General features: G+C 46.5%; 1 protein-coding gene across 6 annotated transcripts in view; it reads right to left on the reverse strand.

Moving 5' to 3' along the window:
* ADCY4 (adenylate cyclase 4) overlaps nt 1–26,289 on the reverse strand; it is a 74,924-nt gene that overhangs the window by 16,666 nt on the left and 31,969 nt on the right. For all 6 annotated transcript variants that reach the window (XM_053265660.1, XM_053265662.1, XM_053265661.1 and 3 more), the window contains 16 exons: nt 25,543–25,697; nt 24,719–24,830; nt 23,263–23,390; nt 22,144–22,302; nt 19,289–19,421; nt 17,898–18,080; nt 15,426–15,469; nt 14,407–14,493; nt 13,132–13,201; nt 11,607–11,704; nt 10,613–10,697; nt 9,980–10,117; nt 9,243–9,344; nt 8,939–9,123; nt 4,010–4,094; nt 1,080–1,238 (listed from right to left, as the gene is read on the reverse strand). In XM_053265660.1, coding sequence (XP_053121635.1) covers nt 1,080–1,238; nt 4,010–4,094; nt 8,939–9,123; nt 9,243–9,344; nt 9,980–10,117; nt 10,613–10,697; nt 11,607–11,704; nt 13,132–13,201; nt 14,407–14,493; nt 15,426–15,469; nt 17,898–18,080; nt 19,289–19,421; nt 22,144–22,302; nt 23,263–23,390; nt 24,719–24,830; nt 25,543–25,697 — 1,923 coding nt within the window. The remainder of the gene's footprint in view (nt 1–1,079; nt 1,239–4,009; nt 4,095–8,938; nt 9,124–9,242; nt 9,345–9,979; nt 10,118–10,612; nt 10,698–11,606; nt 11,705–13,131; nt 13,202–14,406; nt 14,494–15,425; nt 15,470–17,897; nt 18,081–19,288; nt 19,422–22,143; nt 22,303–23,262; nt 23,391–24,718; nt 24,831–25,542; nt 25,698–26,289) is intronic.

A 26,289-nucleotide genomic window follows, 5' to 3' on the forward strand; every position in this document is an offset into this window, starting at 1 on the left:
ACAGTCAGACAGGTGTTATTGACTGGTTTGTTTTATCCAGACATCGAGTCCTTCCCAAGGACCTGGGATGGCTGAATTTTATCATCAATACTGTTGTTATTATAGATATCGTCGCAAAATATAGGCTGTTCCCAGTAAAGCTGCTTTTTGTAATTGGCTGATGGTGATTTCTGTGCCCCCTATGGTGTTGAGGTGCTCTTCAAGGTTTTTTGGAACTGCACCCAGGGCGCCAATGACCACTGGGATTATTTTGGTCTTTTTCTGCCACAGTCTTTCAATTTCAATTTGTAGATCTTTGTATTTGGTGATTTTTTCTATTTATTTTTCTTCTATTCTGCTATCCCCTGGTATTGCTATGTCGATTATTTTGACTTGTTTTTCTTTCTTCTCGACTACAGTGATATCTGGTGTATTGTGTGGCAGATGTTTGATAATAATAATAATTATTATTGTTACTATTATTATTATTATTATTATTATTATTACTATTATTATTATTATTATTATTATGTCACAATGTATTTTACTTCTTTCATCCTTTCAGAAAAAAATGTTAATAATTAAATAAGAAGTTCTGGTAAAAACAAATCTGCTTACTTCCCTTTCACTAGAATCTTAATTGATAATTATCACCTTTGCAAGTTAGCCCACCTGCGTCTAAAATATTCATGCATCCACCATTTTGAATTGGGGTGGATGACATCATCACAAACTATGCCATTGTGGTGTCCCTGTGTGTCCTCCCTACAACTGTACTAAATTTGGTTGAAATCAGTTCCCCCTTGTGCCTCAAACATTCATGCGTCTGCCATCCTGAATTGGGGTGGATGACATCATCACAAACTATGCCGCTGAGGTGTCCCCACAGCTGTTCCACCCAAATTGGTCCAGGCATTGTGAAGCTGATAGGGACACACACACACATGCAAAGCTAGATGATCTCATAATCTTACTTTCCTTAAAGAAAGTAGTGTCCATTCTTCACACAGCTGCCCACATGTGTTGTGTAATCTCTTCATTACACAGAAGTGATATCTATCTGAGAAAAATATTATGTGCAACCAAACTTCAGAGCTCACCTCATTGCGGCGGTTCTGGCCAATGAACTGCTGAGCTACATCAGCTGGCAGCACATTCTCCAACAAGACACGGTTGAGGTTTTCCATGGTCTCGATCTCCTCACGCTCTTTCTTGAACTTCTTTTTCCAGAGGAAATCCAGGCGGCAATAATACTCATTCTGAGGGAGAGGGGAAAAATAAGTTAAGTTGTAAACTTCTTGAGATAGAGACTAGAGATGTGCACGAACGGATTTTTAAATTGGTTTCGAATTCAAATCGAATTCCAAAAATTTGTTTCTAATTCAAACCAAATTTGAATCTGGTTTGAAAATTTGATTTGAATTCGAATCAAAGTAGGAATTGATTCAACCCTGTTTTGGCACCTTTTTTAACCAACTAGGGGACTGAACAGTTTTTTAAAGGTGTCAAATGGCTCTCAAATCATATTTTGAAAATTCAAATCAAATTGCCCTTTTAAGGGGTGATTCAATTCAGATTCAAATCACTCAGATTCGAGTCAAATTGGTTTGAATTCAAATTGATTTGAATTCGAATTGATTTGCACATCCTTATTAGAGGCCTTTTTGATCAAAACTCTGTGGAGCACTGTCTAAATTGGAGTTTCAAACTGCAGCCTTCCAGCTGTTGCTGAACTACATTTGCAATCAGAATGGCCAATAGCCAGGGGTGATGGGAGTTTTAGGTCAACATCTGCAGGAGGGCTGCAGTTTGAGACTCCTGGTCTAAATAATGGTTTTCTAACAGCCTTTAAGACTAGGGTAATAGAATCACAAGGCTCAGAATCAAAACATTATCAGACAGTGTCCTATCTCAAGACAGGATCCCCATCCCAGAAACACCTTCATGCAGAACAAGGAGATAAAAGCCCCATTAAGTTGTTTTCCTCCCCAAATCGCACATGATTGCAGCTGTGAAAGTGGGTAGCAAATGCCGCCTTGGTTGTCACTCCCTCCCTCTCCTCAGTCGCTCACGATTACAGCAGCAGATGGGTTAAGCAGCCGTGGGAGATCCAGGTGCCAATCATGGAAGTGACTTCCCTCACAGCCACTGTAAATGTGAGCACCTGAGGAGAGGGGTTGAGTGATGGCTCTGGGGCGGAGCTTCCTACCCACTTTTGGAGAAAATATCTGAATGGCAATAATATGTTCTCAACAGAAAATTGCTCACAGAGAGCAAAAAAGCTTCGGGGTGAGGGAGTCAAATGTGCTAAACTACAAACACCGCACATGTTCTAAGCTGTCTATGGGGTGAAGCACATGAGGAGGGCATATCAACCCCCTCACACACACCTCTACCCTCACTTCAAGCCTCATACAGCCTGACTCAGGTCTATAAAAGAATCTGCAGGAAATTTTAATCATCATCATCATCTGCCCCTATTTCTAAGATCCCTTTCGCCTCTGTGAGGAAGACCAGAGGTTTTGGAAATTGCTGTAGAGAAGTTCTCCAGATGGTGGCTGGAATGTAAAGCAGGGATTCCCGGCCTGTGGCCCTTTAGATGTTGCTGACCTACAACTCCCATCATCCCCAGCTACAACTCCTGATGGCTGGGGATGATGGGAGTTGTAATTCAGCAACATCTGGAGGGCCACAGGTTGGGAACCCCTGATGTAAAGGGGTGTGTGCAAGGGTAGTGTGGAAACTCCCATACCCACCACTTATCACTTCTCAGGGTCTCCCCAAGGAGAAGACCAGTTGTGGTGAGCAAGCTTCTGCATAAATGACCGCAGCCTGTCACAACTCATCTTCCACTGACACAACTCATCTTCCTCCGCTCCTCGGCTACTAGGATCTGTCGGGGCCAACAAAGCACCTCCTCACCCTTGACCAGGGCACCCCTTTGCCCCCTCCCGCACCCAGCCGGCAAACGAAGCACTCGCCAACTGGGAGCGTGAGGCTTGGCCCTCTCCTCCCCAGCCAGTGTTTCACTGAAACTCGGGCTGGGCTGGGCAGGAAAGCCCCAGGGTCTGAACAGACCCTCTCCCAGGCAGTAGCCACGCCCCCTGCATCTGGTGTCAGATGCAGGGGGCGTGGCCAATACTGGGGACATGGCCAGTCAGTGGTTTGTTGAATTGCTGATGGGGTATCTCTTCAGGGGCTTGGCCATGCCCCTGTGTCTGATGTCAGGTGTAGGGGGTGTGGCTTTGCATGCAGGATTAAGAAAGCAAAAGGGGCCTCTGGCTGCAGGTAAGCTCCCTACTCCCCAGTGGCCATGGCTTCTCCAAGGTTGCAGACAAGTCTCTCTCTCTCAGCCTTTTCTGGAGATGCCAGGGAGGGAAATTGGAATGCTCTTCCCAGGGTGGCCCCATCACCTAAGGGGGATATCTTACAGTGCTCATGTGTAGTCTCCCATTCAAAGGCAAACCAGGGCAGACCCTGCTTAATAAAGGTGACAATTCGTGCTTGCTACCACAAGACCAGCTCTCCTCCTTAGACCAGCTCTCCTCAAAGAGTGCCACCATCATTTGTAATCTCGACTTCAGTTCACAAAGGACAGCTATGTGGCCCAGCAAACCTGGACAGCAGCCTATCTGCATCCCAGAATCCTTTGCAACTCGCAGCAGTGACTTGGTCGACACATTGGCATGATTTGTATTTGATGCATTTCCATCCCACCCTCCCTTCAAAGAGGTCAGCGTTGTGTATGAGGTTCTTCACTACACATCCTTTTCTCCTCACAACCATACCGTGAGGCATATGAGACTGAGAGGAAGCTGCTAGCCCAGGTTTCATGGCTGAGTAAAGAGTTGAACCAGGGTCTGCCTGTACCTCTTCCAACACTCTTGCCATGACACCACACGGGCTCTTTGGAAGGAGCTCCCAGGAAACAGGAAACTTGAAAAACACTAAGACACTGAAACCCGCTCTTCTTAAAACCAGGGGCCATTTTGTTAACAGCCCCAGTTTGGGAACTGGAAACTCAGTTTACCTGCCTGGCCAGGGCCAAGAGGGTGAAGAAGAAGACAAAGAAGGAAATGGCTCCCATCATCTTGGGCTCCTTCAGCACTCCAGGCCTGTGGGGAAGAGAAGAGCAGGATCACTTTGGGGATGTCCCCTGTAATTAGGGATGTGCAAATTGATTCGGGTACAAATCGATTTCTACTCTAATCTAGCTGATTCGGGTGATTTGGAGACAAAACAAACCACCCCTGTGGTCCATTGGCTAGATTCGGGTACAAATCAAATTGCACCTGATTTGATTCGAATCGATTCGAGATTCGGAGCCCTCCTATTAATACCCCACTGCCTTGCAGGTGGGAGGGGGTTGTAGTTGGCACATGGCAGTTGACAGTTGGCACAGTCGAAAATGCAGTCAAAATGAATAGAAAAAATGAAAGTGTGTAATGAATCCTCATAGGGATTCATTATGAGGAAAGGTTATTATACACCAAAGAATCCAAACACTTGAAAAATGATGACTGCACATTTTGCTCCATAACTTCACTTCTACAATGGCTAGAGCTTAACTTTTTTTTTTAAAAAAAAATTAAAGCTGGGGATCTGTGTTAGGGTTATGATGTGGCAACTTCAAATCTCCATTGTTTCCTATGGAGGAAATGTTCAAAATGAGTAAAAACTAAAAAAATCAACCAAGTGTCCCACTGCCTTGAAATTTGGGTGGTAGGTGGCACCCATGGGGACCTGCCCACCACCCTTTGGTGCCCTAGGACCTTGTTAAGTGGTCTGAATAAGTCCGAATCCAAATTTAATCAAAGCAAATACAAATTGAATCTGGAATTATTTGGAGGGGGTAGATTTGGATACAAAACAAATCAGGAGTGATTTGCTTTGGGCACAAATCAAATTTTAAAAAAAATGATTTGTGCACATCCCTACCTGTAATCCTCTCTGGAAACAAACAGACCCACAAGGTGTTGCAGGAAAAAGTTTTCTCCTTTAGTGACCTTTACGGACAGTCTTGGGGCCAAATGACTCATTAGGTTAAGCCTGTTATTAGGTCTGATGTGTTTTATCCCCTTCAGAAGCACCCATCAGGCTGGCCCTCAACCACTACTCTGCCCCAGACCTCTGTAAATCCAGTGGGATATCTGAAAGGTTAGCATATGTGTATAAAACAGTACATGGATCCCAATTGTACAGGATTCCCTACAGCTGGATAGCTTATCTAGATTCATATTGCTGTACGTGTCCCATTCAAATGCTGTGTCAGGCACCAAAGCCCTCTGCACACATTATGTTCAACATTCATACAATTGCATAAAGAATACAGAGCTGTATGCGGGTACAATAATTCACATGTTATGCTGAACTTCTACTACTACTGCTACTACTACTACTACTACAATGAATGAATAGCTTTATTTTGATCATAAATCAGACATAAACACAGCAAATTACAGGACATTCAGGTAGGACATCTATCATAGAATACACCAACAAAGTAAACGTTTCATAGTAACATCTAAAGGGTAGAAATTAATTGTTGGCGGATCTTAACAGCAGCTGCACAAAATTGTACTGTTACTATGAATATTTATATACTGCTCTTCAACCCAAGCTCCCAAAGCAGTTTGCAAAGAAAAATAAATAATACACAAATAAGATGCTCCCCTGACTCCAAAGGGCTCACAGTCTAAAAAGAAACATAAGGCAGATACCAGCAGCAGCAGCCACTGGAGGGATGCTTTGCTGGGGTTGGGCAGGGCCAGTTGCTCTCCCCCTGCTAAATGAAAGAGAATCACTGCATTAAAAGGTGTCGCTTTATGCAATTAGCAGGGGTACAGCAGTACACAGATACAGCAGGACACTTCCTATCTGTGCCTTGCCTTTAAGGGGTCCAGGTTCACTTCAAGATGAACAATCATTCACACAAAAACCTGAGTGTAAAAGACATCTGTATTCTCAGACAATATAATGTCAGAATAGGGCTCTCGATGTCGCTGTGTGTGCAGTGTCGCTCTTACCCCTGGACTTTGGGGCCAAAGTCCAGGGCCTCCACACCCACTGGGGTCCCCAAATCCTATTTAGTCTGTCCTGGGTGGTGTGGTTGCCATTGGCTGCACTATGCTGGGCGTGATTATGACCTGTGCTGGGTGCTTTAGAGTCAGAGTGGGGAGATAAATATGTGGGATGGGAATAGGTTGGGTTGTATGTTGAATTGTTTCTGCTATTCCGTTTTTACATAAATCTACCTGATTTGAGCCAGCTAATGGCGCAGCAGGGAAATGACTTGATTATCCAGCCAGAGGTTGCCGATTCGAATCCTCGCTGGTATGTTTCCCATAGTCTGGGGGAAAAACTATATTGGGCAGCTGCGATATAGGAAGATGCTGAAAGGCATCATCTCATACTGCATGGGAGGAGGCAATGGTCAACCCCTCCTGTATTCTACCAAAGAAAACCACAGGGCTCTGTGAGCGCCAGGAGTCGACACTGACTCAACAACACACTTTACCTTTTAACGTGTTTTCTATTCTTACATTATTGTGAGGTCTTTTTTGTGTGCCCTCAAGAACCCATGTATTAAAAATACTGTGTTTGTTATGATGTGGGTGGAGGGATAATGCTTAATGTGGGGGGAGGGCTCCGGCAAGGGAGGGGGTGGCTCCAAAGGCCTTTAGGTCCAGGCTCCAAAATTTCCTAAGTGCACCTCTGTTTGTGTGGTCAATAGGTGGAGGCAAGACCAGGGGGTGTGGTTCTACTCCCCACAGGAATGTGGAGGAACCATCTGAGAAAACTCCTTTCTTGGAAGGCAAGTTCCTTGGGGGAAATCCAGAAATGCTCTCTGAATGTCAGCTTCTTCAGAAGAAGAAGAAGCCTGAAATGCTCTTTTCAAATTTCACTTTGCAGTTATTTCTGTTCCACCTGTACTTCTCCTCCAATGTGTTTGCAATACTTGCGGAAGTGGGGGGGATGAGCGGAAAGTGTGTGTCCCTTGGCTCCTTTCACAGAAGATCATCCACACGATCGTTCACACCATCATCATTTGGGTAGGGAAAGTGTCCTACCAAAGTCCAGAAGCTGTGAACGCTCTGTGATTGTGTTCGGTGCTCACAAAAAGCCAGCGTGGTGTTGTGGTTAGAGTGCTGGACTAGGACCGGGGAGACCCGAGTTCAAATCCCCATTCAGCCATGAAACTAGCTGGGTGACTCTGGGCCAGTCACTTCTCTCTCAGCCTAACCTACTTCACAGGGTTGTTGTGAGGAGAAACTCAAGTATGTAGTACACCGCTCTGGGCTCCCTGGAGGAAGAGCGGGATATAAATGCATCATCATCATCATCATACCTGTCTGACTGTGTAAATAAATAAATTAATAATAATAATAATAATAATAATAATAATAATAATAATAATGCATGATCACTTCTCCTGACTCCAACTTTTGCTTTTTATTTGCACACGATCGCTGAATGATCACATGTGATCAAGAAACAGGCACATGCACACTCCCGAATTAGGGCAGAAAGCCCCGCGCACACGATCTATCATTGTGAGAACAGCCGTCTCTTTTGTCAGATAAGCCTGGGAAGCAAACAGCAGCAACACTACACAAACCACATTAATCAAGATTGCAAATGAAAGCTTCCTTAGGTGGTTGTAAAAAGCACGTGCTGAGCCAAAAAAAACCACCTATTGTACCCTGCCCGGCCACCTGAGCCTGTGCTGCTATCAACACAACCAAAGCACGCACGTTAAGGGTTCGTGATACCACACTAGCTGTTCCTCTGTACGTGACCAAATGAGTGTGTGCCCTGAAGAGAGATTAAAACCTTTGCCCCAGCACATGTTGTTCAACATCTCTGCAAGATAAGCACTCCAGATGGAGGAATCCCACTTTCTAAATCCAATCTTGCCAAGAGTCCTTCTTCCAGATCAGGGGCTTAGGGAACTCCTGAAAAGAAAAGTTCTGGTGCAGAATATAGATTATTAGAGCTGGAAGGGACCTAGTTCAACCTCCTCCCAGTGCGGGAAACTGCTACAGCATCTCTGACAGTGGACGGTCCAGCCTCCATTCAAAAACCTCCAGTGAATGAGAGCCTACCACTGCACAAGGCAGACCTTTCCACTGTCAAACAGCTCTACAGTTAGGGAACCCTTCCCAATATCTAGCCTAAATCTGCTTTTCAGGTAGACAGCTTCTTACCTCATAGCCACCATGCCGCCTACTAATAATTGATAGACTGGTCCTGAATGAGCTTGTCTAACCCCCTTTAAAAACCATCAAGGAGAATGGCCATCACCACATCATGGGGCCATGAGTTCCACAGATAAAGTATTGTTGTACGAAGAAGTATTCCCTTTAGTTTGCCCTCATTCTTCTGCCAGATCATTTCACTGGGTGACCCCTGACTTCTAATGCTATCACAGAGAAAGAAAAACTTCCCTCTATCCACTTCCTTCATGCCATGTGTAATTTTATAAAGTTCTATCATGTCCTCTTTTTAGTCATCCTTTCCCCTAAACTAAGTTATTTTACTAGTTTTTCTCTGTCACCTTAGATATATTTTTCTCTGAACTAAGAGTCCCCAAATGGTTTAGCCCATGGGTTCCGAACCTGTGGTACTCCAGATGGTGCCAAACTACAACTCCCATCATCCCCATCCGCAATAAATTGTAGCTGGGGATGACGAGAGTTGTAGTTCAGCAACATCTTGAGTACCACAGTTTGGGAACCCCTGCTTTAGCCTTTTGTTTTGGGAAGATGCTTCCATCCCTTGATCATTTTGGCTGCACTGTTTTGCACCATTGTTATCCCAGTCCATTAAAACCAAATTTATGTTATCCCGATTGGTCGCTGAAGAAACCGTTTAACCTAAGATATGACTGGAAACACCAGGCTCCACTTGGCTTCTGCCTTCATATACAAGAGTTGTAGATGCCATGAGGACTAGTTACCTGAGAGCTGTTTGGTTGGGATAGAGGTAGGAGATGTAGCAGTCGGAGAGCCATGAGTGGGTGTGAAGGAACAGCACGTTGTAGACCACCAGGCAAAGGGTCAGCATCGTGAGTTTGAGCTCAAAGTTCATGTGAAGGAAGAGAGAGCATGAGAGGAATCCCAGGACACAGCAGTAGATGTAATACTGGAGGGACGAGAGACCAGGGCCAAAGGAAGAAGGGGACAGGGTGTTAATGAAAGTCACAGGTTGAACGGCCCTAAGGAACTCTCAAAATGGAATTTCCCCATGGGGCAATGACTTACCGGCACACTGAAGAGGGAGTCAAAACGTGATGAAACGTCTCGTGTGATGTTCATGCCTGTTTGGGTGGAATTCAGGGGCTGTCCGGTCTCTGGTGTGAAGAACTAAGGAACAGTGATAGGAAAAGACATTTTAGAGGGATGAAGCAGAGCACAGATAGTGGAATGCATAAGAAAAGTCCAGGTGGACTGTTTACTAATACAAATATTGGGGTAATGACAACCTTTGTTGCATTGCATGGAAACGGAAAACGCCATGCACATATGGTGCTAGGGGTCAAAGAGACTCCACATAATACTTTTGTGGCAATGCAATCAACACATTCAAATGTGCATCCTTCCCCACCTGAAGTGCTGCAATCCATGAAAACTCTACCACTTGATTACACTGATGATATAAGATGGCCTTGTATCAGAGTGAAGTGATCTGGATTAATTACCACCATTGATGTCCTTGGCTCTGAATCCCCACTGAAACTAGGATGAGACCCACTCTCACTATTACGTTTAGGAGTACAGGATCCATGTGGCTGGGCATGATGTAAATTGTAGTCCAAAGGTTGAGATTCTCTGAATTATGTGATATAAACAAAATAACCTCAAGAATCCTGACCCTGTGACACCCCCTTCCAGAAGAAACCCAGCTATCTTCTTCTTCTCCTCCACCATCACTCTCTCCTCCATCATCACCCCACATCTCCCTTCCTCCCTCTCTCTGCGCGCGCATGCTAGCGACATACCAAATTCAGGACAGCCATGGTGAGGACCACTAAAATGGTGATGATACCCAGGGAGACCCGGAGCCACGGCTGGGTGCAGACTGTGGCAGAGACAGATGGGACCCAGTACAAGATCTTGGGACCTTTCAGGAAGCACTTCTGATGCAAGAGAGGGGCAAGGGAAGAGACAACAGCATCCAGTTGAAAATGGTGCCCAAGTCACACATTATATTCGACACTCTTACAACAGATGAACAGTGTACACATCTGTACACAGTTTATTCACACAGTGAGGTCATTTATACCAGGGATTCTCAACGTTGGGTCCCCAGATGTTATTGGACTTCAACTCCCATAATCCCCAGCCAAAGGCCACTGGGGCTAGGGATTATGGGAGTTGAAGTCCAATAACATCTGGGGACCCAACATTGAGAATCCCTGATTTATACGATCAAAAACTGTGCTCTACCCAGGTTTGGAAGCTGTCTGTGCTCCCAATTTTTGGTTGTGTGGAAGCAAGGCAGGAGGAAAACCTGGGTGGAAGTGATTGTGTGGATCAAGCCTCACAGCCATGCCCACAAACTGAAAGGAGAGTCTCACAGCCCTATGAGTTCCTCCACAGAACATTCTGGAAACAATAACGAGAGCACTTACTCCTAGGTGACCAGCAAAGCAGGTCAGGAGGAGGACGAGGAAGAGGAAGAATGAAATTCCATAGGATATCCCCAGAGCTTCAGTCCTGGATGGGAAGAGCAGATGAATACATTATCATGTCATAATTAGTATGATTTACATTTGTATTCTGCTTCGAGTAATCTTGGAAAGGAGCCCATAAACTTCACTCTATGACCAGCTTGAAGATCTATGCGAACATTCCCTAGCCTGCATCCATTCACATGTTATGTTGAATGCAGGTACAGAGGTATAATTCCTATCTATACCATGCATCCAGTATCCAGGGTCACTTTTAAAATGAACACATTAACACAAACACATGTATGAGCTTACAGACATCTGTGTTTGTGTGAATGACTCGTGCAGCATAATGTCTGAATTGGACGAGAGAGACAGTGAAGTTCTAGAAAGGTTTCGGAGAGGGCTCACCACAAGCTTGTGGTGACTTGTCCTTCTAGGTTTTTTGTAAGGTAAAGTGTGCCGTCAAGTCGATTTTGACTCCTGGCACCCAAAAGCCCTGTGGTTGTCTTTGGTAGAATACAGGAGGGGGTTACCATTGCCATCTTCCATGCAATATGAGATGATGCCTTTCAGCATCTCCCTATATTGAGGCTGCCTGATATAGTACCAGCAGGGATTCGAACCAGCAACCTTCTGCTTGTTAGTCAAGCATTTCCCCACTGCGCCACTTAAGGTTTCTTGTACCTGCCTCTTTTGCGGGGACTTTGAAAACCTTCTTAGCATCTATTGGCTGCCATGACTTCCCTACCCTCCCAGAATGCCCTGGGAATGATGCTCCAGTGGCCATGTTGTCCAACCTTGACTCTTGCCTACTGAACCAAGCAAAACTCAAATTCTGCCCCACCGTTGCTTCTGCAAGACCTCACTGCTTTGGACCAGTAATCTTCCCCACCCCCTGCAACCTGGGGGCCCAGTCTGGTGGCAGAGATTGACAACCCTCCTCCACACTTACTTGTAAACAACAAGGATCTGGATGAGGAAGTTGGAAACGAAAACCAAGAAGGTGCAGGCCGTGTAGTAATTGAAAGACGGGAGCGCCGATAGTCGGTACTAGAAAGGAAGAGTAACTGTAGTGAGTAACTGTGGACACAATGGTCAAGATGCTGGGTATGTCTTCTCAGCACAATATCTCCATCACACTGCGCCTTGTAGAGATACGTCGGGCAGAAATTCATCAGGGGCAGCTCGAGCAAGTGATTGGGGAAGCTGCACCTTTTGAATTTCTGCCTGGAGGCATCCCTCCCCAACTCATTCTTGGGCTGAAAGAGCAAGGTGGCAGCATGGAGCCTCATTTCTAAAACCAGCATAATACACAAGATCGTACAAACTAAGTCTTTCAGGTTACATGGTGTGAACGGTAAGGTCAGTAGCTGCACTTGCAATTTCCACGCTTTTTACAGCATGAGTGAACATTTTAAAGCACCTTAACTCTCATCTTAAACCAAAAGGTTTTGAATTTCTGGATCTTATACACAGCTGGGTCCATGGAAGGTGAATATACTGGTCAGCTTTTTTGGAGTACCAGTTGCAAGGGGGTAGTTGCCTCTGAGTACCAGTTGCAGGGACTGGCAGTGGGAGATGGGGCATGCCCTCAGCTCCTGCCTGTAGGCTTCCAGCGGCATCTGGTGGGTCACTGTGTGAAACAGGATGCTGGACTAGATGGGCCTTGGGCCGGATCCAGCAGGGCTGTTCTTATGATCAGACCAAAACAGTCCCCGTAGCCCTGCATTCTGAGCCTACAAGATGCTGCGGGGAAGCCAATGAACAGACCATGAAGGCAAAAGGGTTTTTCCTCTCGTTTGCCTCTGTCGCCTGCTACTTAGAGATAGACTGCCTCTGAACATGAAGGCTTTGTTTCTTTGCCTGAGTGGCTTTGTTTGTTTTTTGTGTATGAATTGTGTCACTGTTCCCTGCACATTGCATCTGGTGTTCAACAGCAAAAAGCGCATGCATTTGAAGATGGTAATTATCCATTAACATTAGAGTGGGAGGAAAGCAGGCAGATTGGTTTTCACCAGAACTTCTTATAAATCACTTTAGAGTAGGCTTGTGTTTATGATTATGGTTAGTCAGCCTGAAGGCCCTCTTTGGGATGGAAAAGCAGAGTATGAGTACTGCTCAGAGGAAATCCCCACCACCAACAGCCGCCAACTTCACCACTGTGTTTCCAGGCAGTGAAACTAGGGAAACCCTTTGAAGAAGCTCCGGGGGTGGGGCAAAATGCAGGGGGAGAACTTAAGGGAACTACTCAGAACTACTATCTATCTATCTATCATTTCTCAGAACTATTCAGAGATGACAGACAGATAATGAAGAAAGATAGACAGACAGACAAGAGAGAAAGCAAGAGGTTTGTGGGATCAAATATTAAATCCCACTGATATCCAATGAACTTGCTTCCAAGTAATCCTGTTTAAGCCTGAGGAGTACCTCCCCACCCATGCCACCCCCAGTGGCAACCCGTTCCAGGTGCTCACCTCCTTCTCGAGGGACTGCTCCTTGAAGTACAGCGTGATGCGATTCAAATCTTCCGATTTCTTCCATTGCCTTTGAAGGAAAGAGAACGGGGGTGGGGGGTGTTACTCCACACCCACTTTCACCAGCCCCCCCCCCAAAAAAATGTGCGCCCCTACTAGCCTAGAAGTATTGAGTTCAGGATCCACAAAAGTGCTGATAACATAACGTATAGAACTATTGTTATATGTATATAACATATACATTAGAAACGAATGCATATAACAGGGAGCTGTATATATAGGAACATATATACAGTATATAGGAACATTCCCTCCCTGGCATCTCCAAGATAGGGCTGAGGAACATAGGAACATAGGAAGCTGCCATATACTGAGTCAGACCATTGGTCCATCTAGCTCAGTGTTGTCTACACAGACTGGCAGCGGCTTCTCCAAGTTTGCAGGCAGGAGTCTCTCTCAGCCCTATCTTGGAGATGTTGCCAGGGAAGGAACCTGGAACCTTCTGCTCTTCCCAGAGTGGCGGTTCCATCCCCTGAGGGGAATCTCTTACAGTGCTCACACAGGTAGTCTCCCATTCAAATGCAAACCAAGGCACACCCTGCTTAGCAAAGGGTGTAGCAAGTCAATGGAAAATGGAGCTCTTCCAATAGTTGTATAGACGAGGGGATGCTGGGGATATAGATCTTCCCCTCCTTGTAATGCTGCAGCATGAGAAGTTGTACCCCCCCACACAAATTCCCTCTTCAACCCAATTCTCGAAGCTCCAGGAGCTAGAATTCAGCCATAATGGCCCTCCCAAATTCACTGCCCCACTTATTGGTGGCAATGTTAGGGGAGAATTTTGGCAGTTCTGACCAGAGGGAGGCAAAGCATAGGGACCTTACCACCGCTGACACGCCTCGTGGCGGCTGGCAGATGCTATGCTCATTCCCCATAAGTTTCCAAGTCAGGGCTGAGAGAGACTCCCTGCCGGCAACCTTGGAGAAGCTGCTGCCAGTCTGTGTAGACAATACTGAGCTAGATGGACCAAGGGTCTGACTCGGTATATGGCAGCATCCTATGTCTCCCTGGGAACACAGCCTTATTCCCAGGGAGCTTCTGCAAGAGAAAAGTGGCCACTCTAACAGGAGCCTTGTCCTCTCTGGCACCTGGCCATCCCATTTTGCTGTGTTGCCCCCTCCTTATAGGAAGGGAACGGTTAGCATGGTGGGATTTCCCTCCCACCCACCATCTCCCTGCTTCTTCCAGCCTCCCTTGCTTGACCCAATAACTTACTTTTGAGAGTTAAGCTGCTCAAGCAGTTGGAAGAACTTCTCATCCACGCCTTCCAGCTCTTCATCTGGGCTTCTGGGTGCACGTCCCCTGAAATAAAGCAGGGGGAGCAAAAAAGGAGAGGGGAATAAGAGACTCATCAGAGAAACCTGAGATGGAACATAAAGGGCAAAGTCCACAAGTGGCCAGCAGAGGGCACAATCGGATGATCAATTAAATGTCTTAAAAAACATAAGAAGTGGATCAGGTCCATTGAGGATCAAGTCCATCAGTCAAGCATCCTGTTGCCCACAATGTTTAAGCAGGTGCCTCTGGGAAGCCCATAAGAAGGGAATTGAGGCAGTAGCCCTCTCCTGCTGTTGTCCCACCTGCAGCAACTGATATTCCAAGCTACACTGCCTCTGAACCTGGAGGTTCTAGTCACTGATAAACGTGTTCTTCATGCATTCATCTAATTCCCTTTTAAAGCTAGCTACGCTAGTGGCCATCACATCATGTGGCAGTAGGTTCCATTGATGAATTATGGGCTGTGTGAAGAAGTACATTCTTTTGTCCATCCTGAATTTCCTGTCAAATAGTTTAAGTATTTATTTTTTAAAAATTATCCCACACCTCCAGTGTGACATTGCTTGGGGCAGCTCACAAAGCAAAGAAAATAAGAATAAAAGAATATAAACTTAATTAAATGCAATTAAAAACTAGACCCAGTTAAAACCAGATTTACAGATTAAAAACCTACTTTGGATAATCAGAATAAAAACCCCAAAAGCGTCTCTAAAAAGATGGGTTTTCAAGTGTTTCTTAAAAACCCAGAGAGAGGGAGCATGGCAACAAACTCGTCTCAAACTCGAACCGGGTTTGAGATGAACCGGCCTGGTTCGACTCGTTCAAGCTTGAACCAAACCAGCCCAAAGCCAAAGAATGGGATCCATGTCACAAATTAAACCCTGCGCATTCACCCTGTTCTGAGCAGCCTGTATTACCACCTACTCATTCCTCATCCAGATTCTTCCCCGTCTTACCTTTCCAGGGTCTTCTGCTGGTTCAAAGACCCCAGAGAGATCTCCTGCAAGGAGACAAAAGGGGAGCACTATGGCATGAAACACGTTGTTGACATCCTCTTTTTTTATAGGCATTTAACACACCTGAGCGCGGAGCAATGGTTATTACTATGGCATCCCTGACTATCAGCCTCAGCATGATCATTTGTTGCTCTAAACATTCTTATGGGGAATGGAAGGAAAACTCCAACCTTTGCCTCCTTCTGAGCACCCCGCATTCTCTCAGATAGCAACCCCACAGCCATATCAGCTGCTCCTCACGCCTCAGGTCACTCCAAGAGACTTCAGTTTCCCACATACCCTTCTCTCCTCTTTTGCCAGAAGTTTCACCTTTCCCCACCCCACTCCCCCAGTGGTACTGACCACAATCAGCAGAGCTGTGCTGAGGAGGACAGAAAAGTCTCTTCCCCAATATTCTGCTTCTATTGTTTTGCAGAGGTGTGGATAGGATACATGGCCCAAACTCTTCTTTATCCCGGGACCAGGCAGCCACAGGAATAAAAACATTCTTCCTCTAGTATGAGTGTTCTTATGCCAAGTCAGACCATTGGTCCATCTGGTCTAGTGTTGCTGATTTTGATGGGTAAAGGCTTCCCGTCAGAGATGCTTACCCAACACTTGCTCTCTTCTTGAAGATGCCTGGGATATAACCTGTGACCTCCACCATTGTCAGAAACCAGCCAGACTCCAACCCAGGGGAGTCCCTCTTGAAGGATAGGATGGGCATGCCTAAGCCAAGATCCAATGGACCTCCGCCTATTGAACACCTATTGGTCCAATAGACCTCCACCTATTGATCCAATGGACCTCCACCTATTGATCCAATGATGATGATCCAATGGACCTCCACCTATTGATCCAATTGAACTCCACCATTGTCAGAAACCAGCCGGACTCTAACCCACAGGAGTCACTCTTGGAGGAGAGGATGGGTATCCAATGGACCTCCACCTATTGATCCAATGGACCTCCACCTATTGATCCAATGGACCTCCACCTATTGATCCAATGATCCCATGATTGATGATGATCCAATGATCCAATGGACCTAAACCTATTGATCCAATGGAACTCTAACATTGTCAGAAACCAGCCGGACTCCAACCCAGAGGAGTCCCTGTTGGACTCCTCTGGTGATCTTGGCCTAAGCCAAGATCCCTAGCCCCAAGGGAACATATGAACATAAGAACAGCCCTGCTGGATCAGGCCCAAGGCCCATATAGTCCAGCATCCTGTTTCTCACAGTAGCCCACCAGATGCTGCTGGAAGCCACAGGCAGGAGTTGAGGGCGTGCCCTCTCTCCTGCCATTACTCCCCTGCAACTGGTTCTCAGAGCCATCCTGCCTTTTGAGACTGGAGGTGAGCCCTGGAGGAAAACCCCTAGATCATGGAGGAAAACACCTAGAACCCCTAGAGGTGAGACCTGGAGGAAAACCCCTAGATCCATTAGGCCCTCAGCAGCCAGAGCTTGTCACCCCTCCTGGATTCAGAGGAACCATGGGGATCTGGTGCCCCATAGCAAGGCTCCTGTCCTTTCCCTACAGCTCCATCCATCACTCCCCAGCATCACAGGAGCAGAAGCTAGGTTCCAAACTCCACCACCCAAAGCCGAGCGCTTGCCTGGCTGCTTGGGGCCTCTGTCCCAATGGGCCTACTCAGGAGAAGAGGGAGAGGCCAACTCAGGCACCAGAACAGGGCCAGCCTGAACAGGGCCAGGAACAGGGCAACGGAACAGGGCCAGGAAGCCGTAGGGCTCCTGCCTGCTACATAGGCTCTCCAAGCAGAATCAACTTTTGATGGTTCAATAGCTCTTTCTTTGAGCTTGTGCCTCCAGCTTCTGCCCTGCTAGACACAGGGATGGACAACCACTCAAAACCTAGGAACATAGGGAGCTGCCTTATACCGAGTCAGACCATAGGTCCATCTAGCTCAGTATTGTCTACGCAGACTGGCAGCGGCTTCTCCAAGGTTGCAGGTAGGAGTCTCTCTCAGTCCTATCTTGGAGATGCTTCCAGGGAGGGAACCTGGAATCTTCTTCATGCAAGCAGGCAGGTATGCTTCCCAGAACGCCCCCATCCCCTAAGGGGAATATCTTACAGTGCTCACACGTCTTCCATTAAAATGCCAACCAGGGTGGACCCTGCTTAGCAAAGTAGACAAGCCATGCTTGCTACCACAAGACCAGCTCTCCTCCCAGAACATGAGCTCTGCTCCTGAACTATGGTCCCTCCTTAACTTCAGACTGGTTAATCCCTCTAAGAACTTGCTACCATGGTGCCCTAATTAGCACTGTGCACTGAGCCGTCTCGAATTCTCACATAATGGCCTTAGAGATGGCAAAAGGCCTAGAAAAGAGCGCCTTGATTCTCAAAGAGGTCATTCTCCTAGCAAGGGTGAAATTCTGCATAGGTTGGATGGTTGCAGTAGACGTACCGAGTGGTTGTTCCTGACAAAACCCGCCTGTTCTGCTGAAAGGCTGTCGAGGTGGTTCAGGTTGGCAAAGGGCTTGGCCGCCCCCCAGGACTCCAGGTAGCGGGTCATCCGGACTGAGGCCCTGATCGTGCAGCCCTTGCCTGGTGCGGGTGAGATGGGGTCACTGGGGCTTTCTTCTTCTGCCTGAACACAACAAGAACCAGAAGCACTAAGAGACGACACGGAGGAGAGAAATGCTAGCCAACCAGCTGCTTTTCCATATACAACGCCGTATGAGTTCCACATGGTTCTGTAGGCACTGAGAGTAGTATAAAGTACCCAGAGACTCTCACCTGGCTTTTTTTTTTCCAAGAAGAAGGAGGGGGGAAGGGAGGGGGGAGAGGGAGAGGATGGAGGGGGAGGGGGAGGGGAGAGGGAGGGGAGAGGGAGGAGGAGGAGGACAGGGAGGAGGAGAAGTTGTTGTAGTTGAAGTTGTTGTTTCTAGTCCCATAGGACTGGGAGGATAGGTCTCTGAGTGCTGTCTTCTGAAATATTGGGAAGACTTAGATTTCATTTGGACTTATCCCTCCCTAAGATTGACTAAATAACAGAATTAATTACTGTATTTACCTGAAGCCAAGATTAGGTTTTTTCCCCAAATTCTTTGGATGTTAGAAATGGGGGCGGGGGGGTTCCCATCAAATTCAGGAGTGCTGTTCCTTTTGGGTAAATAAAGGATTTCTCTATTTTTAAAGATGGTCATCTTAAATTCAGGGTCGTATTCTATTCAGGTAAATACAGTATGGAGGGAAAAGCTCCTTCCCATTATTTATTCCAGAGGGGTCTCAACTTTGGGTTCAGATGTTGCTGGACTGCAACTTCCATCATCCTTTAATTTTATTTCATTAAAAAGAACGGAATATTGTGGCTGGGGATGATGGTAGCTGTAGTCTGGCAACATCTAGGGACCTTTGCCTTCCCAATCCTTTAAGAGAACTTCCAATATGGGGAACATATGAAGCTGTCTTATACTAGCTCTGCTGAACCAGTGTTATCTGCTCTGATCAGCAACAGTTCTCCAGTATTAGCGTCTTTCCCAGTCAGACTGTCCAGGATCATTTTAGCTTGAAATTAATCATGAGCATTTGAAACAGTCTTATACCATGTCAGCCCATTGGTTCATCTAGATCAGTATTGACTGACATCAGCCAAGACCAGCCTGGAGATTCCGGGAATTGAATCTGGGACCTTCTGCATGCAAAGTAGTTGCTCTGTTACTGAGCTACAGCCTCTCCCTGGCTGAGCTGGGGACCTTTTGCATGCAAAGCATTGGCTCCCATTGAACTATGGACCCTCCTGTGGTTTAAGACCAATGCAGTTTCCTTGCAAAACAATAATTAAGAGTAGCTCACCCTTGGATCAATGACTAAGAAGGTTCTGATCTTGTTCTCCCTCCAGTAAGGGTCACGTTGCAAGAAACAAACTTCTTCCACAGCATAGACATCACCCAGGTGGGACAAAGTGGCCTCTGTAATATGTACTCTCCTGAAAGGGAAAGGTATTGACCAGTTGTTCTTCAGTGATGCTGCAGGGGGCAGCACTCGACACAGAGGTCACATTTGCACGTAACGCATAACTGGAGTTTAAAGAGCCAGAGGTTGTCAGAGGTTACGTCTGGTTGCAACACTGGTTCCGTGAGGCAAGCAACCCAAGGTTTTCCATCTGGAACTCCAATTTGATCCCTCGGATTGTAGTGAGTTTTGTCGCCCTGACCTGAGGTTCAACTGTCCGAATTTGGAACCACAAGCTGCATTCCCTTCAATAGAGTTGAGGGAGGAAGTGCCTCCATCTCTCTGGCCATGATTGGTTCTGCGGGCTGTACTTCATGCAAGAGGGAAGCCCGCACAGCCAGTTCCTCCTCTAGTCTTGCTGACTGCAGGCTCCCTGTTACTTCCAAATTTGGACAGGAGAGCAGGGTGGGCCGGGGCGTAGCTACCGTTGTGCAAACAGGTTCAAAGAACCCGGGCCGCCAATGGAAAGGGCTGCTGAAGCCCTGTGGCTTGGGAGGAGCCCAGCGTGAACTTCCCCCTCCCACTCCAGGGCTGACAAGAGCCCAGATCAACTCTCTGTTGGTTGGTTGTTTCAGGCAGCACTGGCTGTCCAATAGGACAGTTTCCCCTTTCTCTTCCTCCAGAGAGGGAGAGAAAGGGGGAAACATCCTATCAGGCAGCCAGCACTGCCTAAAATAACAAGCATGCTTGGGGGCTTGGGCCACGCCCCCTTTGCGTGGGACATCGCAGCTGCTTGATAGGACATTTTCCCCTTTCTTTCCTCAAGGAGAGAAAGGGGGAAATGTCCTATCGGGCAGCTGGCGCTGCCTGAAATAACATACAGAGAGTTCACCTGGGCTCTCGGCAGCCTGGGTGGGAGGGGGGAGTTCCCTCTGGGCTCCTCCGGAGCCCGAGCCACACACCCCATTCGCCTGACATCATGCACACAGGCATATCTGCAGGGGGCCGCTGAGCGAGGCCGGACCCAGGCCACCGTTCGGCTGACTTCGCGGCTGGGGGTGGGTATGTATGGAGCCAAACCCGTGGTTCCGCGTTACATGCACATGCAGCCAGAGATGTGGAATTCTTCCATACATAAGAATGATTCATACTGACCTGCTATCCCCCTAGGCCAGGCCTGCACAACCTAAGGCCTGGGGAGCAATCTGGCCCACAGGGACATTTTTTCTGGCCTACAAGTAGGAATATCCTGCAGCAACATTAAGAGTCATGAGGAGTTCTGGGCCTGGCCTGCTGATGAGCTCAATGCATTTGGCCACTTGAAACCAGTTGTCCCCTGCCCCTGGGCTGGAGCCCACTGACACCATTCCTCTTCCCCGCTGACTCTAACACAAAACCATGTAATTCCTCTTCCCTCCCTCCCTCCCGGGACCACCATTGGATACACATTCCAATGAGACTTTGAAACTATCAGTATTTCACTTCCTCAAATTTACTTTGAATTATCAGAATGTCAGCCTTCAACATGCTGAGAGATTCCTTTGAGATCTGCCAATATGCTCCAGAGGAGGTGCTACTTTCAATTCAGCAGACACAGAGAAAAAGTTGTCAAGATGATACAAGGACGTTGCCAAATGAGCTTTTCCAAGCCTCTGCTCCGGGGGTCTCAAACTACAGCCCTTCTGCAGATGTTGGCCTACTGCTCCCAGCCTCTCTGACTACCAGCCACTGTGGCTGGGGATGATGGGAGTTGTGGTCCAAAAACAGTTAGAGGGCCACTGTTTGAGATCCCTGCTCTAGTTTTTATGATTGATAGATAGATAGATAGATAGATAGATAGATAGATAGATAGATAGATCTATTTGATAAAGAAGATGGAGAACTGGTATCTAAGTGAATTGGAACAGCTACAATTGAAACTGCAAGCAGAAGCATAGAGTCTATAACAAGTCAAAATTGCACCAGTCTGACCAGTAAAACCAGTGTTCTGTTAGGTAACCACTATTGGTCAGTAAAGCCAGGCAATAGCAAATTCTGCCAGATACCACTCAGCTCCGGGCGGATTCTGAAGGCTCCAACCCTAACCTGCTAGACCCCGCTGATTATCAGTGAAACATGATCTTCCAAATCCCATTTTAGAGCTGTCAGATTCCCCCAGGGCAGGGTCATCATTAGGGGATGGCCCATGGGGTGCAGGTCCCTAATGGATTGCTCAGAGTCCCAAATCTCATCAACCACCTCCCTCCTCCATGACCTCTTCCAGAAAGGAAGTGCAGTGGGGGCACCTGAACAGAGCAGGGGAGAGAGCTCCCAGCCTCACCTAGGTCTCTGCTGCTGCCACCTTCATAAGTGCTGTATTGTAATATTAGATACTTTTAAGAGGTAATTACTCTTGGGAGGGGAATGACTGGATTTAATTATCACAAGCGGGGCTGTGAGCCTGGACCTAAGATCTTTTAGGTACCTAGCAACACCCCGGCTTCAGGGCACAGCCACTGACTCAGAATTAGATGGCTCTGTATTTGATCTCTCTGGGCTGATGGCCTTCATTCTGCTCCAACAGCAGCATAGCAAGACTGCCTTCAGGGTGCCTCATGCACCAACTTCAGCATAGCCAAACATGTATATGTGTGGGGTTTTTTGGTTGCAATTCGCCTCCAGACCACTAGAGGCCAGCATTCAAACAAGTACACAAAAGTGCAAGCCCCTCCGGTACCATCTGGGAGCATCCTTGCTCACCATCTTGCGTCTCTCACCCTGGCACGCCGGCTGCTTCCATATGATTGGCTAATGTCACGTCATCAGACCAGACGTCATACTGCCACTTCTGGAGTCCAATCACCCCGCACAAGACGTTCCCTGAGTGGACCCCAACTCTCATGTTGATGTCCACCCCAGTGGCGTCACGCAGCTTCCTGTGGGTAACACAATGCAGTCACATTTTAGGTACTGAAAATATATGCTGCGGTTAAATTTTATTTTACACACGGCAGTTATTTTATACACTGCAAATAATTACACTGAGTTCTATTTTATTCCATATACTGCACTTCTATTTTATTTATTGCAATCATAGTGCAAGTATTACTACACCACAGAACACTGAAGGCCGAGACTGTAGCTCAGTGGAACAGCATCTGCTTTCAATGCAGAAGGTCATGCATCCAATTCCCGGCATTTCCAAGTAGGGTCAGGAAATTCCCACATGAAACCCTGGAGAGTGCTGAGGCAATCCTGATCTAGAGGGACCCAAGGTCTGCCTTGATATAGCTTCCTATATAACTCAGTTAATCCCCTTTTAAACCCATATGAGCTTGTGCCCATCACATCTGGTAGCAGTCATAATGTGCAAACCGGTTTGATCGGTTCAAGCTCGAACCAGACTGGCCCTCTAAAAAGAGGGGCCAGTCTAAGTTCGAGCTGAATTGGGCCCAGTTCAGGGATGCTTACAAAGGGGAATTTGATGAGGATTCCCCTTTACAAGAATCGGGGGAACCCTACTAGTTTGAAAAAGAGTTGGGGGGGGAGGTGACGGAGGTGTGACTCCTCGGTGGTGGGCTGGTGGCGGCTCCCCTAGGCCCCTAGGCACACAGCCCCATCAGCACCGCCAACAGGGGCCCGGTTCGAAGCACGAACTGAACCGCTGGCCTGTCCTTACAGACTGTGTGGCTCGGTTCGAGACTGGTTCAAACTAAAACCAAACCGCCCGAAGTGGTTCTGTACACACCCCTAGTCTTAAGCAAGTATAATCTGAAGAGGTTGCTTCCTTTGGTCTTCTCTCATTGCTGCTCATACACCTTTCTAGGCATGTCATCCTTTTCATAGAGAGCATAATTTCTCGGCCCCCAACGTCATCAATCACCTCCGCTACTCACCTAATGGCTTGGCACATATCAAGACCCATCTTGACACAGTTGCGGGCATGGTTGGGCAGTGACACCGGCAGTCCGGAGACACAGTAGTAGCAGTCGCCCAAGATCTTGATCCGCATACACTCATTATCCTAAGAGGTGACAGGAATTGGATGCCGGGTTTTTTTCCTGGCCGCTAAAGCAAAACTATCCAGATCACTTGGATTGAGATTTGGGTCTTAGTAGCTGGCCTATAGCCAGGAGTATTATGGTGAGGGTATGGACACAATGGCATGTGTGAGGGAGGGGAGGCATTGTACATTAGCCTGAAATAACGACATCCTAAACGTAAGCCTGATATGAACTTATTTATTGCGGATATTTCCAGATGGAGGAATAGTGCATTTGAAAATGGAAGGTCTTTTCACTTGAACAAATGAATACATTTCACAATGAATAAAAATACTGATAACATCCCCTGCTAACCTGGCAAAGAGGCACCTTTTAAAAGTAGTGATTCTCTTTATTTAGCAGGGGGAGAACAACTGGCCCTATCCATCCCCAGTACAGCATCCCTCCAGTGGCTTTTTATGTTGTCTATCCTATGGTTGGTGTGTTTTTTAAGATTATGAGCCCTTTGGGGATAGGAAGCCATTTAATTTAATTTAATTTAATTATATCTCTCAATCTTAAACACTTTGGGAGCATTTGTTGAAAAGTGGTACAGGTTGAGTATCCTTAATCCGGACGTCCGAAATCTGGAATGCTCCATAATCCAGAAACCACCATGACGTGCTCCCGCAGCACCGACAAAACATTATTTTCACATGAAATCTGAATTTCATCTCCACCTAAAATACCATGTTTGAGTCTAACATGACCAGCAACATTAGTGTGGTGAAAATTTTCTCACAATTAGTTTTCATTGCATTTACAGCTACCTGTAGTTATTGTAAATTCAATGCTTATTTGTTTTTATACATTAAACAAAACCTAAAAAAATAAAATACAGTATACAGTAACCTTTCATGTTTAGACTTGGATCCCATGCCCAAGATATCTCATTAAAGTATGTAAATATTCCAAAATCCGGAAAAGTCTGAAATCCGGAACACTTCTGGTCCCAAGCAGTTTGGATAAGGGATAGTCAACCTGTATATAAATATTGGTGGTATTTGTATTCAGTTATCCACTTCCTTGCCCAGATGATATACTTTTCTGTTGTGTAGTTTCATAGCACCATCTGCTGGCATCATGAAAATTTTTCTATGTTAAAAGTACTGTTAAGGTGGTCAGAAAAATACTTCCCCCTCTGGGAACATCCTAATTTAATTTCATTCAGCAAGTGGGGTCTAGTAGTATGGGAGATAAGCCCCTTAGATAAGCCCCTGTGGTTACGTCACCTGCTGATTAGGTATCCTGGGAGAAGAACAGCCTTAAGGTATGGGGGAGTGTGCAAAGCAGAGGGTCCCCTACTCACCTTGGCAATCTGATCAAACTTGCCAAAGAGTTCATTGAGCATAAGAACTAGCTCTTTTGGGGAGCATTCACTGGCTAAGAGCGTGAACCCAACAATGTCAGCATACAGGATGCTACAGGATGAAGAGAGAGAGAGAGAGAGAGAGAGAGAAATGCTGAGTTACCCCTTTGTGTCTGGGATAGAAGAAAGGGGATGTACAAGTTCTACACACAAGGTGAATACAACACAAACAGATCCCAACTGTGCTCAAAACACATTTAATATACGATTATGACAGACACAACTGGTATTGTACAATTGTTATAACTCTTCTGAGTGACTAGACCAAAGTACTCTGCTTAGTACCAAGTCCACATGTGCTACAAAGTCAACGTAAAGTCCACATCTGTTGAAGTGTCCACTACAGTGACCCGGTGACTTCTGTTTTAAATTCTAATCTTTGTCAAGTGGAAGAATGTAGATGATGATGGAAGAAATCCTTCAGAAAACTAAAGCTTGTTGCTGAAAGTCTAATTTCAAAATTTTCAAATAGGATGTAGGAAATAGTTTGTCATTACCAGAAAGACGATTGCAATTGATACCAAATGATACCTTCTGGAGCCTTTGGAAACTATTGGTAAGTTGAAAAGTTGGTGATACTATGTGCATAGTGGCTTTAAGTAATTGTTCAACCAAGACCTCTTTATTATGCAAAAATAAAATACCAGCTGTTACAAGTTAAAACAAAACCGGTTTCAATTTAAAAACACCATCATCAGTTGCGTACCAAGCCAAGTATCACAGCAGTGCTTAATTTCATTTTTGGTAGTCAAGAAGCCACGTACCTGACATTCTTGTGGCGTTTGACATAGAGGTTGTGGAAGTTGTTGGCACTTTCATGCCTCCGCTGTGCCTGGCCCCCATCCCGTAGCCGCTCAATGATCTCGGCCTTCATCTCCAAAGCAATGTAGGCGGGAAGGATAGAGAGAAGCAGGTGCTCCTGGGACAAGCAGCAAGGTGGGAGGAAAGAGGACAGAGAGTTTGCACAGACCATCCAGTATTGGACAACAGCAGCACCTAAAGAACTGCCTTCACCTATATGCCTCCTTCCCTCAACTCTGATCAACACCTCAGACCCTGCTCCAGGCCCTCCTCTCATCATTAACTGAGGCACATCGGGTGAGCATGAGGGGCAAAGCCATGGAGAGGAGAGCTGTAGTGAGCACTGTCCCTTTGCTAAGCAGGGGTCACCCTAGCTTGCACTTGAATGGGTGACCACATGTGAACGGTAAGACATTGTAAGACAATGTCTGCTGTAAGACATTCCCCCTAGGAGATGGGGCCACAGCTCACTGGTAGAGCATCCTCTTGGCACACAGAAGGTCCTGGGTTCAACCCCTGGCATCTCCAGATGGCGCTGGGAAAAGACTCCTGCCTGAAACCTTGGAGAGCCGCTGCCAGTCAGTGTAAACTATACGGAGCTAGAAGGACCAATTGTCTGACTCGGTATAAGGCAGCTTATGCTGTAAAGGTAACATTGTGCCGTCAAGTAGATTTCGACTCCTGGTGCCCACAGAGCCCTGTGGTTGTCT

This window comes from Hemicordylus capensis, chromosome 6 (assembly GCF_027244095.1).
Source record: "Hemicordylus capensis ecotype Gifberg chromosome 6, rHemCap1.1.pri, whole genome shotgun sequence".
NCBI lineage: Eukaryota > Metazoa > Chordata > Lepidosauria > Squamata > Cordylidae > Hemicordylus > Hemicordylus capensis.